The following is a 17,394-nucleotide window of genomic DNA, read 5'->3' as shown; positions in this document are numbered from 1 at the left end:
GCAGAAACCCCATGACAAAAACTAGAAATTAGAATTAACTTTGTTTATGCAAGCTTTAATTATAGAAAATTTTTGCATCTTGTTTTTCATTGTAAAAACACCAACATATATGTGTATATAAAAGTAAAAATTGACCTGGTTAGTGCATGTACTTGTGTCAGTTGTATATAAATGACTGTATATCATAGCAATTTTTTGTACCAAGATATAATAATAAAGTATAATGAAATTTAAAAATAAATAAATAAATGTTATAATGCAAAAGATTCTTACAAGTTCAAATAAAACCACAAAATTCACTGATACTAACTAGATAATGGGGGTGATTCCAATGACAGTGGTATGCCATAACAGTTAGTGTATGTTTCTAACTCTGAAAATACTTAATTACTTTATTCTGAATAAAGACAACACTAATGAATGTAAAAATTATGATAGCCAGATCTCTGCTGATAAATTCATATAATGCATCATCAGATGGTAAAACTTAATTACTGAATTGTGTAATTTATTAAAATGTCTTAGATAATGAACAGTTGAATTGACCCTTTTAATACAAGGTCATGGGTCAAACCATGTCATTGCATTTGTTAACTCTCATTCAAAATTCATGAATTACTCTAATTATGATACCAAACTGTAGATTATAATTCAAATTTCATAATGTGTATATATTATTTAATTTCTTAAAGTAAATATTCAAAAACTTAAACATCAATTTTTGTGTCACGTGTATGTTAAATACAGTATTGGCTGAAATTAATGTTTTTGATGTCAGAATAAGTTCACAGTTTTATACAAATTGAACTCAAATTACTCTTATTAACAAGCTAGAATATAAAATAATCTTCTGTATTTTCTATTTGCTGAAATATTGCTTATGTACTAAATCAAACAGTGTCCTCACTCACATCTTTCAGTTGTTGCAAATGCTCCATTACACACACACACACACACACACACACACACACACACACACCTGTAAATAACTATTCTAAAACTCAGAATATCTGTCTGATGACTTTCTCAGCAAATGTTATATGTTAGGATGGGATATTATCCTGGAGTAATCGAGCATAAAAATAACACATCAGTTTCACAAGTTAATGTTCAGTTGGCATTCCCTTGGATTTCAGTACTAATTCACATCGTGGCATGCTTTCAATGAGTTTGTGCAGATATTCCTGAGCAGTTGACTGCCATCCTTCTTTGAGTACTTCAAAAAGTACATCTTTCATGTTTGGCTTGCATTTTTTCATTAATTAGTTTAATTTAGCCCAGAAATTTTCAATCAGGTTGATATCAGGTGAATGACTTGTCCATTCAATAACATCAGTTCTCTTATATCTAAGATATCTGTTAATGATTCCACAGTTGCAGAGAAAGTTTTTGTCATTTTATAGGCTAATGAGAATAAGATGATCTAAGAAACTACGTTAAGTGTCTTGCACTTTAATGATAAAATGTAAATATAAAGTTGTATATGAAAGTTGGTTATGAAAGTCAGTTTTAAAATTAGGTTTGGAGATTTGAACGGCCCTTCTTGAGGGCATTGTAAAAACAGTTTTACATATTTTTCTGTTATCTAATAAATGATATAACAAATTAATAACATTTTCAAGGTCCACTTTTTTGTCCACTCCTGTATGAAAACCAAAGAAAAATGTTTTACATCCTCCACATGTGAAATATCTTAAGATTTAGCAACTTATGAGAAACTGCAAATGAATTCAAATGTTGTAACTATAGGAGATAATTGTTTGCTCTATTTCATTATTTACTCCTATGTTTTTAAAACACAGTAAGTTTAAGAACTTATTTTTAAATAGTAATGATATGTAAATGTATGTGTAACATATTATAACTGAAACTTGACTATTTTATAAAGCATTAGTTTAATAAAGAAAAAAACAGCCAAGACAGTTCACTTTTTTAATATTCTTGGTTACAGTAACATGAGTTCTCATGCTCTGTCATTGTAAGTTTTGTGGTGTTAGCCAGCAATGGCCAAAATGTCAGTATAATTCATAAATATATTTTCACATTTAATCTATTTGGACGAAATGTTTGTTTGTTTAGTTTTAATTTTTAGTCACTCTAGAAAGAAGAAAAATGTAATTTTGTTTCATATTTGTATATGGGTGGTTACCAGATTGGTCAAATCTACTGAATGCATACAAATGTTTTAATTTGATAGTGAAAATAACAGATAAAGTATAAACTTTTTTGTTAATTGATAATTATTTCAAGTTATGAAGATATCACTTGTATCAGAAAAATTTCATATTTTACATAAGTATTTTTAATCTCTAAACGAAAATTACGTGTTGGATAGTCAACATTCTTAAAGAAAACCTTTAAAAGTTTTTAGAACTTGGTTCAAAACCTGCTACTTTGTATACAGAAGCTTTGTAATGTTTACCAATAATGAAACATTTTGTAAACATGTGCATACATTATCAAAAATCACAGTATCATTACTGTTGTGGAAGTTTTCATTGTTTCCAGCTGGATGGAATCCACCAAACTTGTAGTGGAGAGGTTAATGAATAACAACAAAAAATAATAAATATTTCCAACAACAAATTAAAAAGAAATGAAAAAAATGACCAAATTTCAGTGTTGTGATATGCAGGAAGTTGGTGATACCATCCTTCAGTGAGCATCAAACTGTTTATTTGCTTAATTTGTGTAAATAAAAATTGTCTGGATTTTACTGCTTTTATCAGTCGCTATAGACAAAAGTGTGCTTAGTATAAGTTATATAGTGCTATAAGTGTTGTATCTCATAGATGCATTCATGAGTGCTGCAGATCTGAGTTACATGGTTTCCAAGGATGTAAACAACGTGAACTACCTGTTCTAGACACTTGTGAACACCTGTATAGAGTAACAGTAGACTTATGTGACTATTATACATATGTAGTTGAAAGCTGATATCAAAATAGCTGCTTAAAGCCTTTAAAAGAGCATTTAAATTTACTAACTTAAATACCTTTAAAAATACTATAAAACTAAATATATATGTTCTGTTTTCATTAAGTATTAGAAACTGTAATGCTATTCACCAACTGTTGAAGTTAAAGGGTTTATTCCTGTAATATGAGTATAAAACTCTCATGGCTTACTTTATTTTCTGTTCCAGCTTGATTGAAGTTCCTTCTGTGCTACCATCTCATATGTTACAAGACATGAAGAGTCTTTTAGAAGAAACTGACTCCTCGGATCTGATTCATGATGTCATTATTAAGGTAGTGTAAAAATTTCAACACAAAGTTATAATTATTTACTTGAAATCAAAGTTTAATCCATTAACTATTACTGCTTTAAGCATGTGGTGTTTCTGGAAGCCATACACCATATATGGTACACTTGCATTTAATTGTCAAAAGTGAATTATATTCCATATGCCAAATCAGCAGTTAGTAGATTAAATTAGGTATTGTAACTTAAAAAGGACCTTGTGAAATTTAGTGTTGTTTTGTGGAAACCTCAGATCTGTGGACAACATCAATTCGTATTTGTTCTGACCAAAACCACAAAAAGTCTAAGCATGTTAAGCTGTTTTATTAAATATCTAGCAGACTAAAGAAAAACTTAAGTTTTCAATATTCAGATTAATTGAAATAGAGAAAAGATGCATTAACTAATTACAGAAGATAATCTGTTAGTTTTGATATTTGTTGTTAAATAATAATTTGAGAATATTTGTAGCAGTTTTGTTGGTTTTTTTATGCACTCCTTTCCTAATGCTTTGAAAGAAATTCAGGCTGCTTTGTATGAACTATTTCTTGATTATACAGAGTACAATAAGATTGGTATTTTTGACAGACAGTATAATATCTTAGTGTAATGGTCTCTCCTAGTTAACATATCCTAATGAACTTGAACTTCTATTTGTAAATTAATTTAGAACTAATGTTCTTGGGTTTAAAGTATTATGCACTCATTTTAGTGTTTTGTGACTACATTAAGTTTTTTGACACAGAGCAAAATACACTATGTACATTTCGTGTTTTATTGTCGAAGATGTACATACAAAAGCATTGGTTTAACAGTAAGTTATTGTGAATACATGCAGTTAAATTGTTGGGGAAGAAAAAGGTGTATTCATTTTTATTTGTTTTATACTGCTTGTTAAAACATTGGTTGAAATACAAAGTTATGGAGTAATTTAACACTTTCTCATCAGGTTGCAGACAGGGAATATCCTGCACACAGATACATTTTGGCTTTTCGCAGTGAGTTCTTTCGGAAGCAGTTTCAGTCTGCAAATCCATTACCTTGTATTATTTTGGACAATATTCTTCCATGGAACTTTGAACAAGTATTACATTTTATTTACCATAATACCTGTGATCTTCTAGTTGATGGAAAAGAGGTTTGCCCAAGGAATTCTTCAAACCAGTCAGATATAAAATCATTCAAGAATCTTGAATATACCATTGATTCTGATTTTAACCCATACAAAGTTCCTGCTATTAAGGTTTGATTCTCTTTCTCATGTTTAGTTTTGTTAATTTCATATGATATAATTATTGAATTTTTGAACAAAAATGTTCATTCAAGAAAGGCAAATTTCAAATTTTTGTAATAAATTTTGTCATTACATATATCAGCAGAAACAGAAATGTAAAAAATTTAAACTAAAACTATATTCTGAAACACCTGAAAATAACTTTAGGAAACATTTTATTATCTGACATTAATGTAATAACTTAAAATTTACAGTATACAAGTATTTTTATGCAAATTATTTTTTGGGTTCAAACTGTTTTCTAAATTATGATGTGATGTATTGTAATTCCCCACGTTGAACTACACAGTTTTCTCTTTTGTATTTGATTTCCATGAAGTATAAGTTAATATTTTAACTGAAATAGAGCTCCATGTCCCCCATGGGTCTATAATATTTAAGATCCTGTTTTTGTCAAGACTTCTGTAGATATGTAGGAATGGTTGGATAGATCAGTGTTGAATTGTGTGTACTAGTATGATAACAAATTTTGTATCTTTTCAATATATATATATATATGCCAAAAACTAAAATTTATGATTTTTTCTTAAATGGCACACCATGGTCTACCATTCTGTACAAACTGTTGATAAGAACTTTGTTCTACAAACAGAAATATAATTATGTTTTTATATACAAATAATGCTTTAAAGTTTAGCTTAACAATGGACTGAATGTGTACTTCCTTCTAGACATTATAAATATTTCTTTTAATTCTAAACCATAAATATTTCACAATTTATGTACATATACATATGTATTAAGTACCATAATGCAATATTAACTGTGGTACACTTTCCAGGTACTATGTAATTGTGGTATCTCTTTGTATCACAATTAATAATTTTAAATGGAGCATGAAATTATTATTATTATTTTTTTAAGTCATTGGGCACTTTCAATTGTAGCATTTTAGTCTGTGATATTTTCCCAGATAACTATAAGACAGTGGATGGTTCATTTGGATCATGCATGGCAAGACATTAAAACTTCAAAGTAGGTTTTGAATAAACAATAAAATAGATTAAAGAAATTTTACCATATAGGTATTCTAAAGAACAATACCATTTGATAATACTTAAAACCAAAACACAGTTTAAACTTAAGTGTTAGTTTATAATAAAGTTTTTTATTGAATTTGCTTATTTCATCCAGTTTTGTTTTGTCTAAAATAGGTTAAGCAAAAGAAGCACAGTAAACAGTCTGAAAACAAAGTTGAAACTGAAGTAAATGAAGCTTTGTCCAAAACCAGTGATACCATCAAATATGTTCAAGAAACATGCCAAAAACTGGGTGTTAAAATACTTGCCAAAAGGTAGGTTTGTCCACTGAAGCCAACTGTGTGTGTTGGATGTGTGAAGATTAAAGGTTTACAAGTGTTTAGAATGTGGAAATGCAAATCTGAAATGTTTAAAAACAAATGTGATCAGTAACTGGATAACTTTGTTCCCTTTTTTTTTTTTCTTAAAATTAACAGCAATTTATGTCTTACCTCTATTATTCATTTAAAATATTTACTAGGTTTAATTATCAAACTTTACACAATATTCTTCATTTTTACTAGATATTTCTAGATGACTTGAACATGTGAATTAATGTATGTGTGAGATAAGGTGAACTGGGCAGATTTTGTTTAATACTACTTACAAAACAAAATGTGATTTATCTAAGTAGGTTAAGTGTTTTAGGATGGTATAAATTGAAATGTTGGTATTAAGAAATGGTTATGCTTTATGATGGAGTCGGACTGTTTCTTTTACGAAACTTAATATATTTGAAGTGGGTGAATTGAGGTAACATGAACATGTAGAATGAATAAAAGATAAACTACATTTTATATATACACTTGTATGCTAATTGTTTTACAGTTACAATAAAATTCCAGTTAAAAAGAAATAATTCCTTGGAATTTCTGTTCACTTGAAGGCTAGATGGCGTAAAGCTCAAGGGAGGCAGAGTTCACATTCCAAATTCTTCATCTCTTCCTAAGTTTAAACTTGATAGAAAGAAGCTGTAAGTCTACATATTAGGTTTGAATACCACAAAATATACTAATTTAATATTCAGCAATTGAAAAGACTAAAGTAATCTATTTTAAAAAATCATAGGTGTACAATACTGCTGTATTCCTGGCAGTGCATAGATTTTACAAGATTAAATACATAAATCATACCTTAAGCCAATATCTTCTCATAATAGTCACATGTTAATGTTGAATATTTGTCATACCAGATCAAATTTTTTTAAATAAGATATAACAAGCTTAAAATATCCAAATAATGAATATATACTCTTCAAAACAAGAAACGCAAAAGGGATATTTTTGTTATTTTAAAGAGAAATATATGTAATAACGTTACAAGCTCAGAGTATGTGATGTTACACATGTTAAGGCACTGATTGTCAGACCAAAATGACAATAAAAGTTGTGCACTTTGAAAACTGAGAAAAACATCGGATTTTTCACCAAAACGCATGCGTGTCCAATAAATTTGTTTGAGAGATCTGAATGTTCTGCAAGTGCAACATGTGCAAAATCCCTATAAAAGTGACGGGTTCTCGGTTTCCGTAGCTCAGTGTTAAGCTACCGAAACGCAATACAGTTACGCCAAGACTGACTGAAGCACAATGCAACAACGCCACTGGTCGCTTGGAAGCAGGCGAATCTTGACCAGATATTGCCATAGCTGTGAATGTCCACCCAAGCACCATCATGAGGCTATGGAATCGTCACCAACAACATAGATCAACTAGTGACCGTCCACAATCTGGCAGACCTTGTGTGACCACGCCCGCACAAGATCGCAACATCCAGTTAAGTCACCTTCAGGATAGGACCACCACTGCGACGTCTACTGCCTCAACCATACCAGGGCTGTGTAGGATTTCCGATCAGACTGTATGCAACCGTCTACGAGATTCTTAGGCCCCATGTGCAACCCATCATGGTGAACGTCAACGATGTTTTTCAACATGACAATGCCCGTCCTCACACAACCCGACTCACCACTGTCTTCTTGAGACACCACAACATCAATGTTCTTCCCTGGCCCTCCAGATCACCAGATTTAAACCCCATCGAACATCTTTGGGACGAGTTGGACCAATGTCTGTGACAGCGACAACCTCAACCGCAGACTCTACCTCAGCTCGCAGCAGCTTTGCAGGCTGAGTGGACAGCCATTCCACAGGATGTGATTCGTCATCTCATCACTTCCATGGTCAGGAGATGCCAAGAAGTTATTGATGTTCACGGGGGGCATACTTGTTATTGACGTTGAGTGACATTAAACTTCAACTAGTGAGCGTGGACTTCGCTTTGTAGACTTTGGATGTTCAGCAGTGAATGTGCAAAGTTTCACACATATCATACAGAACTACCCGGAATAAACTTGTTAACAATTTGTCTCATATTTTGCCTTTTGCGTTTCTTTTTTTGAAGAGTATATAAATGATTACTAGATTTATAAGTGTTATTTATTGTAAATATATTTTAATATCATAATTTTCAACAAAATATTTCACTGATTAAACTAAACACTGTCATACTAATTTTCTTGTTTACTCCAGATTATTTGTTAAAGCAATGGTACAGTGAAATAGAAAGTTAATAGAAAAAACCTTGATACAGTGAATTGTCTATTTTAAAGAGGCACTAAGATAATAAATTAACAGGATGTGAGAAAAACACTGAAGGTGTAAAGTATTAAAATATTTGAAAAGGTTGAGATAGTATCATTAAACCTCATAATTGTGCTAATACATTAAATTAACAAACAATGATTTGTAGGAACAATATTTATTGTAGAAAATACATTTTTCAACGGTGCCTTGATTTAAGAAGGTAAACCAAGGTATTAATGAGATGCATATTTTCTCCAATAAACATGCTTACAAAATAATGTTTATTTTAATAATATATAAAACTCTTAGAAATGCAATTAATAAGTAATTAAGCAAACTGTAAAAAAGATTGTAAAACACTAAAGTAACAACTGTTAGAATGAAGTAATCATCAAAATAAAATATTGAAACAGTAAAGTATCAAGCTGTTAGAACTGAAACAATAAATATAAAACTATAAGAAAAACCTTTTTTTCTCTGTTTAAATGTAGTCTGTGTAAATATACAGTGCTCTAAGTGTGTAACATACTTCTTTCATGTAGTAATTCAGACATCACCTTTTATTGTACAGACCAGAGCTCTATGATGTTTGTCTGTTATCTGAAGATAGAGTTGAGTTTCCTTGTCATCGCTGTGTTTTAGTGGCTCGTTTGGACTACTTTCGGAGCATGTTAGGGAGTGGATGGATTGAGGTATTATACATATGTAATAATTAATAGATTTCTATTTTACCAAATTGTTCTGTTATTGTGTAGATAGAAAGGATGGTACAAGATGATTTCTTAGGTTTTGTTGCCATTTTCCACTCTTATTTTCTCTCTGGTGGATGCAACATGACAGTTGGTCTTCACAAATATCAGACTTGTATGACTTAATAAAAATTGTAAATACATTGTTTTGAAAATTCAATAAGAAGACTTAAACAAATTTAGCCTGATTTTTTTTTTTTTTTTTTTTCAGACAAACCTTACTGATTCTTTGCCTCTTCCAATTCCTTCAAAAATATTAGAAATTATTGTGGATTATCTGTACACAGATGAAGCTCCAAAAGTATTGGGTATGTTTTTTTTTACCATAGAAATGATAGGTTGTCATAAAATCAACGTGACATTATCAGTTACTTCTTTAACTTTTGCCATTGTTCCAGTGTGAGAACTAATTGTTAGAACAACTTGCATTTTTTTGTTATGCAAATAAGAAAATTTCTTATTAGTTTAAAAGTATTCAAAACATCCCTTAAAAATAGTACACAGGTTTTATCTTTGTTTAAAATATTAATGTTGGCATCAACATGAAGAAAAACTTGAAATCAGTTTTTGTTTAATGTCTGTGTGTATCCAGCAAATAAGCTGTGTTGTTGGGTAAAATTGTTGTTTTTTAAATGGTAATGTTTAGTGGACAGTAGAGGTTGGTTCTCCACTGTTTTGTGTAAACTAACAAGATCAGGTACATTGTGAGTTTAATTTATTTTAAACAGTCAATACTCAAGGTAATAAATAGAAGAGTTAATTAGTGATGAGTTTGCCATCGGTTTACTCTGGAAGTATTGTGTTGTGGAATAGATTAATGTATTATGTCCATTTATGTTACTTAAGAAAGCAGAAAAACGTTTGTGGTTATTTACTGGTACCTCAAAGGAAAAAACACTACATTAGCAAATTCAAAACAAACTATATGCCTGTATATATTTTTAGGTATTGGGTATTACCACATAAAAACACTACAAAAGTATGGATGTAATGGCATAAATTTGGTTCAGATTGGTGCACTGCAATTGGTACGTGTAAAGTTCCTAAAAATAGCTAAAGAGTATTGTGTTTAATAGTCAGGCAGCAACACCACTACAACTATCCTTTTGAACTTTAATGCATCCCTGTGTCTCAAGTGAAAATTCAAACAATACCTATAAATACAACTTTATGTAATTCTCTCATGAAGTCTTTAGTCATGTGAACAAATATAACTTATTCATAACATGTAACTATATTTTTATCATTATTGATTTCATGAGCACAGTAAAGTTCCTTGTCAGACTATGAGAAAACTACCTTGAACAAAATGTAAAGTAAAATAGCCAGGAAATGTGAAAAAACATTTATTTGAATTTAATATAAAAGTGTACAAGTAAACTTCTTGCTGATCAGTATCAGTTGTTATGGTAATTGCCACTGCTTTTATGTACATTTAAGAACATCAATTATGTGAAGTTTTGTAACACACACTTGTATATTTTTACAAGTTTTCCATCGGCACTAAGTGCATAAACACAAGATGTATGATGAACAAAGTTAGGAAATTATGTCATTATTTTGGCTGAAATGCATCTCAATATTATTGATGAGATTATAAAAGGATGACTCATACTGGTAATATGTGAAAACATAATTCATTTTAGAGTGACAATTTTCCATTTAATAGTAAGAATTATAGTAAATACTGATACTGCTTGTTGGTATTCTGAACTGATAATTTGTGTTTGTTTCATGATCTCCACTGAAATAGTGCACCAATGTTTTTAATGATTGGTCATGTAAGCTTCTGTAATTCCTGTAAAAGCAACCATAACTACAGTGTACATCAGTTACTAGTGAGGAAGTGTCACTCAAAACCTAAACTGTTTGTATAAGTAAATGAAAGATATTAAAAAGAATTATCACAGGTTATATCATAAATGATATAACTAGTGGAAAATATTTGTATATGTTTATCTTTGAGCGATAACTTCACTTTCAGATAGACATGTGGTGTTATGAGATAGTTAAATTAAATATTAAATACCACCTGAATTTCTAGTAATAAGCTACGTTCAGGACCTTGCCAGTTTTTGGCTGGGATTGTGTGATTGTGTGTTTTCAATTTTTCTTTTGATTTTTGAAAAATATGCTGGAGTTGTGATAAGCATCTCATTTTTCTCAAAATGAAATAAGCCAAACAATTCAACTTAAAAGTAATGACAGAAAAACTTCCTGAAAGTTCCATTAAGGTGTTTGCTATTGTATAATTTAAAATTAAATGTTGTAACAATACTTAAAGTAATAGAAAGATATGCATTTTTTTTATTGTATGTGTATTTTGACATTCAGTTTTGGATGTCTTTTTATTTAGTACATTATTTCATTGAGGAATTAACAAGTTTTTAACTGTTTCTATTTTCATCCATAGCATCTGAAAATCCAGAATTTGTTTGTAATGTTCTTGTCATAGCAGATCAATTATTGATTACACACCTAAAGTCCCTGTGTGAAGTTGCACTGACAGATCTTAGTAAGTATGATGGGAAAAAGTAAACATTGTCTAGTTGTCTATCCTGAGGCACTGCAAGGATAAAAACATAAACTGGAAAACACTGATAAAATGTAATAGAAATGTGTAATATAAAATGTGATATGAAATTCTCAGTGCAGTGATAAAGTATTAAAATGTAAATATTAATGTAAATAAATCATTCAGTTACACAAAGATATTGTTTTTTATTAGGCAACAAAATTCATGATTTCTATAGGTCCTTGAGGAAAACAAAATATTTGAAAAACATTTTGGCTGTCTTTTATCTAAAATAGGTTCAAAATGCACACACGTCAACCAGTGAAATATCAATCTGATAACCCAAACAAAACTAGGTATTTTAGCTAGTGTTTCATAATTTAGAAAAAATGTATTTGTTGTTTTAGGAGTGATATTTAAGTTTTCATGATGTGCACATTGATCTGTTGGTAATATACTCCACTGAGTATCTCTCTCACGTTTCATATGGTATTGTAAACATAATTTTCTTGAAACATGTGCTAAAAAAATTTACTATTTAGTCAATAAAAGTAATTATTTGTATAGGATACAATGTTCCTCCTTTTTGACATTATATTAAATGCTATAACACCATTTACATTTTATGGATGATGATAATTCTTTTTTGTTTTAAGTAAAATAGAAAACCATCTGTTTCCACAGTTACTCTCCGTAATGTTGCAGAACTGTTACAACTGTCTTACACGTACAATGCTGGCCAGCTTAGAGCTGTGTGTCAACAATATATTTGTATCAACTTGGCTGCAGTGTTAGAAAATGGGTAAGAAGGGATTGTCAGCCTTTGAAAGTGTTGTGAATACTCCTTAGAACCTTCATTTTTAAAACAATTTTAACATTTGAAAATATTTTATTTAGTTTGTTTCTAAAGGAGTTTTTCTGCATAAGATCTTGATGATTACAGTAAGATAAACCCACTGTGTTTATTTTGAGGTTGCATTACACTAGTATACATTATTAATGATTACAGTAAGATAAACCCATTGTGTTTATTTTGAGGTTGCATTACACTAGTATACATTATTAATGAATACAGTAAGATAAACCCACTGTGTCTATTTTGAGGTTGCATTACACTGGTATACATTATTAATGAATACAGTAAGATAAACCCACTGTGTCTATTTTGAGGTTGCATTACACTGGTATACATTATTAATGAATACAGTAAGATCAACCCACTGCGTTTATTTTGAGGTTGCATTACACTAGTATACATTACTAATGATTACAGTAAGATGAACCTATTGTGATATTACTTTGAGTTTGTTATGCTGTTACTCGTTGAGATATATTTTCATTGCAATTTCCTGCAGTTCACAAACATTATAAATAAATGTGCAATAAACTTTGCTAACTTGATTTATTACATAATCAACTGGTCACTAACATAATCTTAATCACACCAAATTTCAATGTCTCAGTAAATGGCATTAATTTAAACTGTTTCATCTTATTGCTTAAAATGTGGTACATTTCTTTTTAAACATCTATAGACTAATCTTAATATAAATTTTACATCTGTTCACTTGATTATTACCTAAATTACTTCAGTAATAATTATAGTATTTAACTGTAATTAATATGTGCATAGACATTTCTGTAATTTAAAACATTGTTCAAATCTCAGTCATTTGCATAAAAGCAAAACGTTGATGGAAATGACACTGGAAAAAAAAATTAATGCAATGACCTTAAAATGTTTCAAGGTTAATGAACCTTTCTAAACTTTAAAGCATAAAAAGACTTATAGCCTTTTTTTTAAAAGATGTTACGTTTTAAATTTAAAAAATCATGCAAATTATGTCCAAAAATATCCATAAAATGGTTATCATTGTATTCTAATCATTCTTGTATGCTAATTACATGTAGTTGTATTGAAAATAAATCATTTACTGATAGAATGGCATTTTAACATATTAAACATATTTGCTATTAGGTAGAATGACCTTAGATGCACATTTTGTACCATTACTGACTTACAGAAAGTTATATTTATGTTAACAACAGCAACAACAAAAAATACTAAAACATAGGAATCTGGTTACCATTTGTTTTTTCCTACCAAAATTCACTAGCTGATTTTAATGTAGATTAATTAATTACTTTCTACCATTGTTTACATGGTTGCTTTGTTTTAATCTAACAATTCTTCAATGACTGTCACTAAATTTTCCAAGCTTTCTTTTGTTGCCGTATGTTTCCTTACCACAAAATTAAAAGTTCTGATATTCACTCAATTTGTAATATGTACATAGATAAGGAATATGTGTCAAAACATATTTTTATTGTTTTCAAAGGCAAGCCAAAATAAATATATAACCTAAGTATAAGATACAGAACATATATTTTTATAGATTTATTGACCATGTACTTCTTAACCAATGCTGTAATCATTTTACACAGACATGAACACATTTGTAAATAATTAGTTAATTCCACTTAGTAGTCATTGAAAGGTTTAAACACAGGAATATTTTTCTTAATTTGACTCTAATACTAAAATATTTAAACTGAAATATCTTGTGAAATTTCTTTGTGATCTTGAAAAATTCTTTAACTCAATTTCAAATAGCATATAGACTCTGCAAAGGATAATATTCATACAGTTCGTTAAACTTGATGATATTTTTTTACCGAAATAATGAAACATCTATAACATCAAACATTGTTAGTTTTCAATTTATATTCATGCTATAACTTGAATATCTACCAATTAAGAACCATCAAAATTTACATTCAGAATAAGAAATCACAAGATTTTAAATATCTTCTAATCCCAGACAGTTAACTTGTTGTGTACATTGTACAGAATTTATGAAACAACTTCATTAACATTCTTGGTAATAATATTATACTAGTAAATATTACAATTATTGTAGGGGAAATGTGTTTCTTTTCTTTTGTACAACGTTAAATGTTAACCATAATTTTTAGTACTTTTTTATGTATTGATTTTTGACATTAAGGAATTCCTGCAGTTTTGTTAATATGATCAACTTCATCAGTTTATCAGATAATTTGTATTTCTAATCAATATAGTTACTTGCCTATCATCAAGTTATTTCTGTAATTGTGAACTTAAAACTTTTTTGAAGGCTTTACATTTGTTCAAAGTTAATGAATGTTTGCTTGAATTTAAACATATTTACCAACAAGTTTTACAGTGCAAACAAAATTTAGCACATGATAGTAAAACTTGGATGTATTAAAGCATTAGATAAAATACAATGTCTTTTTAAATTAAAGCATAAATATTACAGGAGCCTGGATGTTGTGGATGATGAAGTTATGGTAGATCTGACGGAAAGCTACCAAAGCCTGGTTAGTACTTCTTGAACTTTATTTATTTATTAATAATCTCAAACTGGTTGAATTAAAACATAAGAATTCTCATTATATTTTTATCTTTGTGTGCGTGTGCGTGCACGTGCATATTGTTTCTCTTCTTTTCCAAAATTATTTCTCATCAACAGCCAGACAACTGGTCCAAAGTTTATGTGCTTACTGTGATCTGTAAAGAGAAATTGAGTAAAAGCAGGGTTCAGTTAAATTTGGCCATACCATAGATAATGAGGAAGTCTTTCTTTTTTATTTTTTAAATTTTTTTCAGATACCAGCAATGTGCAAGAGAAAAATTACTCCATATACAGTAGGCCCAACAAGTGAAGAATTAGAGAAAATAGCTCAACAGTATCCCGTAGATGGTGATGAGGACATTCCTCCTCCTAACACTTCAGGTTTTCGACAGCAAGAAGGGAAAGTCAAAACTAAACGAAAATCTCAGTCGCATAAAACCAATGATCCAAAAGAACGACAAAGGTGTGAATCTACATCATCAGAACCAGAACCTGTCATTCAGGATCTTCCTTGCCTGACTATATTGGCTGAATCAGTAAGAAACTTACTTCCTAAACTACAGTTATAAATCTAGAAAACAAAACATTGTAATCCATTTTCTTCTTTCATTAAGTGCATTTGAAATGTTAAGATGTTATCCAATGTTATACAATAATTTCATAAACCAAGTAGTGATACTGTTATTCTCTTTCTTGATATGCTACCAACTTTTTAATGTTAGTATAAGACAAAAGGCGAAGACTTTCGAAACATTGTCCTCTACACTTGTGTCTCCACAACAGGCAGTTGCCATCCATTCTACAGTTTCATCAATATAATAAAAGCTTGAGAATGTATTAATAGTACTTTGTTAAATTGTTTCATAGAGTGTAGCTTAAATTCAGTTGCTAAATGTTAAAAATTTCATTTAAGTTTTCTTTATGTATTTCTGACCATTTACAAGTACAAAAAAAGGCTAATAGCAAAATGGCACTCAAAAAGCAAATAAAGCTAGTTACAAACTTCCTTGTGAAAAATAAAATGTAACCTTCTAAGACAAGTACTAAGAAAACTAGGACTCATAGGTGTATTTATGTGTATTCAGTTTGTTTACACTATTTTATTTTCATTTTGAAAAGATGGAGAATGTGACAAATGTAGATGTCAACAGTAATCATTCACCATCTGATCTATCTGATAATTGTGGACCATTATCTCCCTCTTGGACCAAGACTTGCAGTCAACCAGATTCTCAGCATGCTCCTTCTTTTAAGGATATTATGCTTGAACAAGAGGAAGATAGGAGAAAAATCTCTGAAAAAGGACTGAGGTAAAAAAATAAACTTAGTTGTGTGTTCCAAACTACTTATAAGTTCGTCATATGTTTGTCAATATGATAAAACGTTTGGATTGTAACACCCTCCAAAGCTTTTAGCCAAGAACAGTTCCTGTGTCCTATCCAGATGGTGTTACTGGCTTGCTTGTCCATGGTACAAGTGTACTTCTAAAGGAATAGAAAACCTTTACCAAAACGTTTTACAAGGTTCTGATGTTTACTTTTAATCTGAAAACGTATAGTTTTTTCACATTATGAAACCTTAGTTTATTTTTAATGAATGAATTTTGTATTGTAATTAAGTTTTGTGCATTTTTTCTTTTTTAATATTTTAATTAATAATGTAAAAATTAGATGTCTATTTATTAGATATCTGTTTGGTTTGGAGATCAAAGTTTTATTAAAAAAAACTATGATTATAACAGAGAAAACATTAAAATCAAAGACATTTGCTGAAAAAATTGATTGAACTGGGAAAGTGGAAGTATTAAAACTTAATTAGTTGCTTGGTAAGATATATCTGTTTTTGTTGTTTTTTGTAAGACTGGGAAATTACACTATGTAACATAAATTTTTTTCCTGGATAGCATGTGTTATTTCTTAATTGCTTATGTTGTAAAAATACAGAAAATGGCCATTATTTTCTTCAAACTTTGCTTTTGTGACCTGGATAATGAAATTTAGAATTTGCACATTTTCATTTGCATAAGGTCAGAATAAAACAACATATGAATCAAAATTTAGATGTATTTATACTAAAGTTATACAAAAATATTTAGAAGTGAGTAGCTTTTTTAAGATTTGCAACTGTAATATAAATCACTTTCATGTATCAGCCCCCAAATACAGTCTTGGCATTCAACTTTGTTAGACCAAGATCTCTGATCAAGTCATTGAGGTCTCTGGTTGGAGTAGTATGAGTTTCTCTCATCAGCTGCATCTCTGAAATTGTAATCTGGATTTTCCTACCTTCTCTTCTGGTTTGCTGCTCTCTTCTGAGGATGGCTGCTTTCTCTCTGGTGGAGTGGGTACAGGGAGCTCAGAACAGTGTGGCACTGGGGTGATAGATAATGGAAGGTTTGGATACATGATAGCAGATGCATTTTTGCCAGTCCGACATCTCGAAGGGTCCACCATGCAGAAGTAGCAGTTGCTTGTTGAGTGGTCAGTGGGGTTCACACCAAATTCTTGAAATAGTGAACTTCATGGCTCTCTTTTTCCCCTCTCTCTGTACCATCCTGCAAAAGAGCAAAATAAAATTGTTGGTAGGAAGAAT

General features: G+C 30.1%; 1 protein-coding gene across 1 annotated transcript in view; it reads left to right on the top strand.

Moving 5' to 3' along the window:
- Positions 1-17,394, top strand: part of LOC143223496 (inhibitor of Bruton tyrosine kinase) — a 60,651-nt gene that overhangs the window by 33,332 nt on the left and 9,925 nt on the right. Inside the window, 11 exon segments of the mRNA XM_076451559.1 lie at positions 3,146-3,251; positions 4,193-4,486; positions 5,692-5,831; positions 6,443-6,529; positions 8,712-8,832; positions 9,101-9,197; positions 11,303-11,404; positions 12,089-12,206; positions 14,707-14,767; positions 15,057-15,338; positions 15,922-16,112. Coding sequence (XP_076307674.1) covers positions 3,146-3,251; positions 4,193-4,486; positions 5,692-5,831; positions 6,443-6,529; positions 8,712-8,832; positions 9,101-9,197; positions 11,303-11,404; positions 12,089-12,206; positions 14,707-14,767; positions 15,057-15,338; positions 15,922-16,112 — 1,599 coding nt within the window.

Source organism: Tachypleus tridentatus, chromosome 8 (assembly GCF_004210375.1).
Source record: "Tachypleus tridentatus isolate NWPU-2018 chromosome 8, ASM421037v1, whole genome shotgun sequence".
Taxonomy (NCBI): domain Eukaryota; kingdom Metazoa; phylum Arthropoda; class Merostomata; order Xiphosura; family Limulidae; genus Tachypleus; species Tachypleus tridentatus.
Note: the sequence above shows the minus strand (reverse complement) of the source record. Positions and strands in the feature narration are given on the sequence as shown.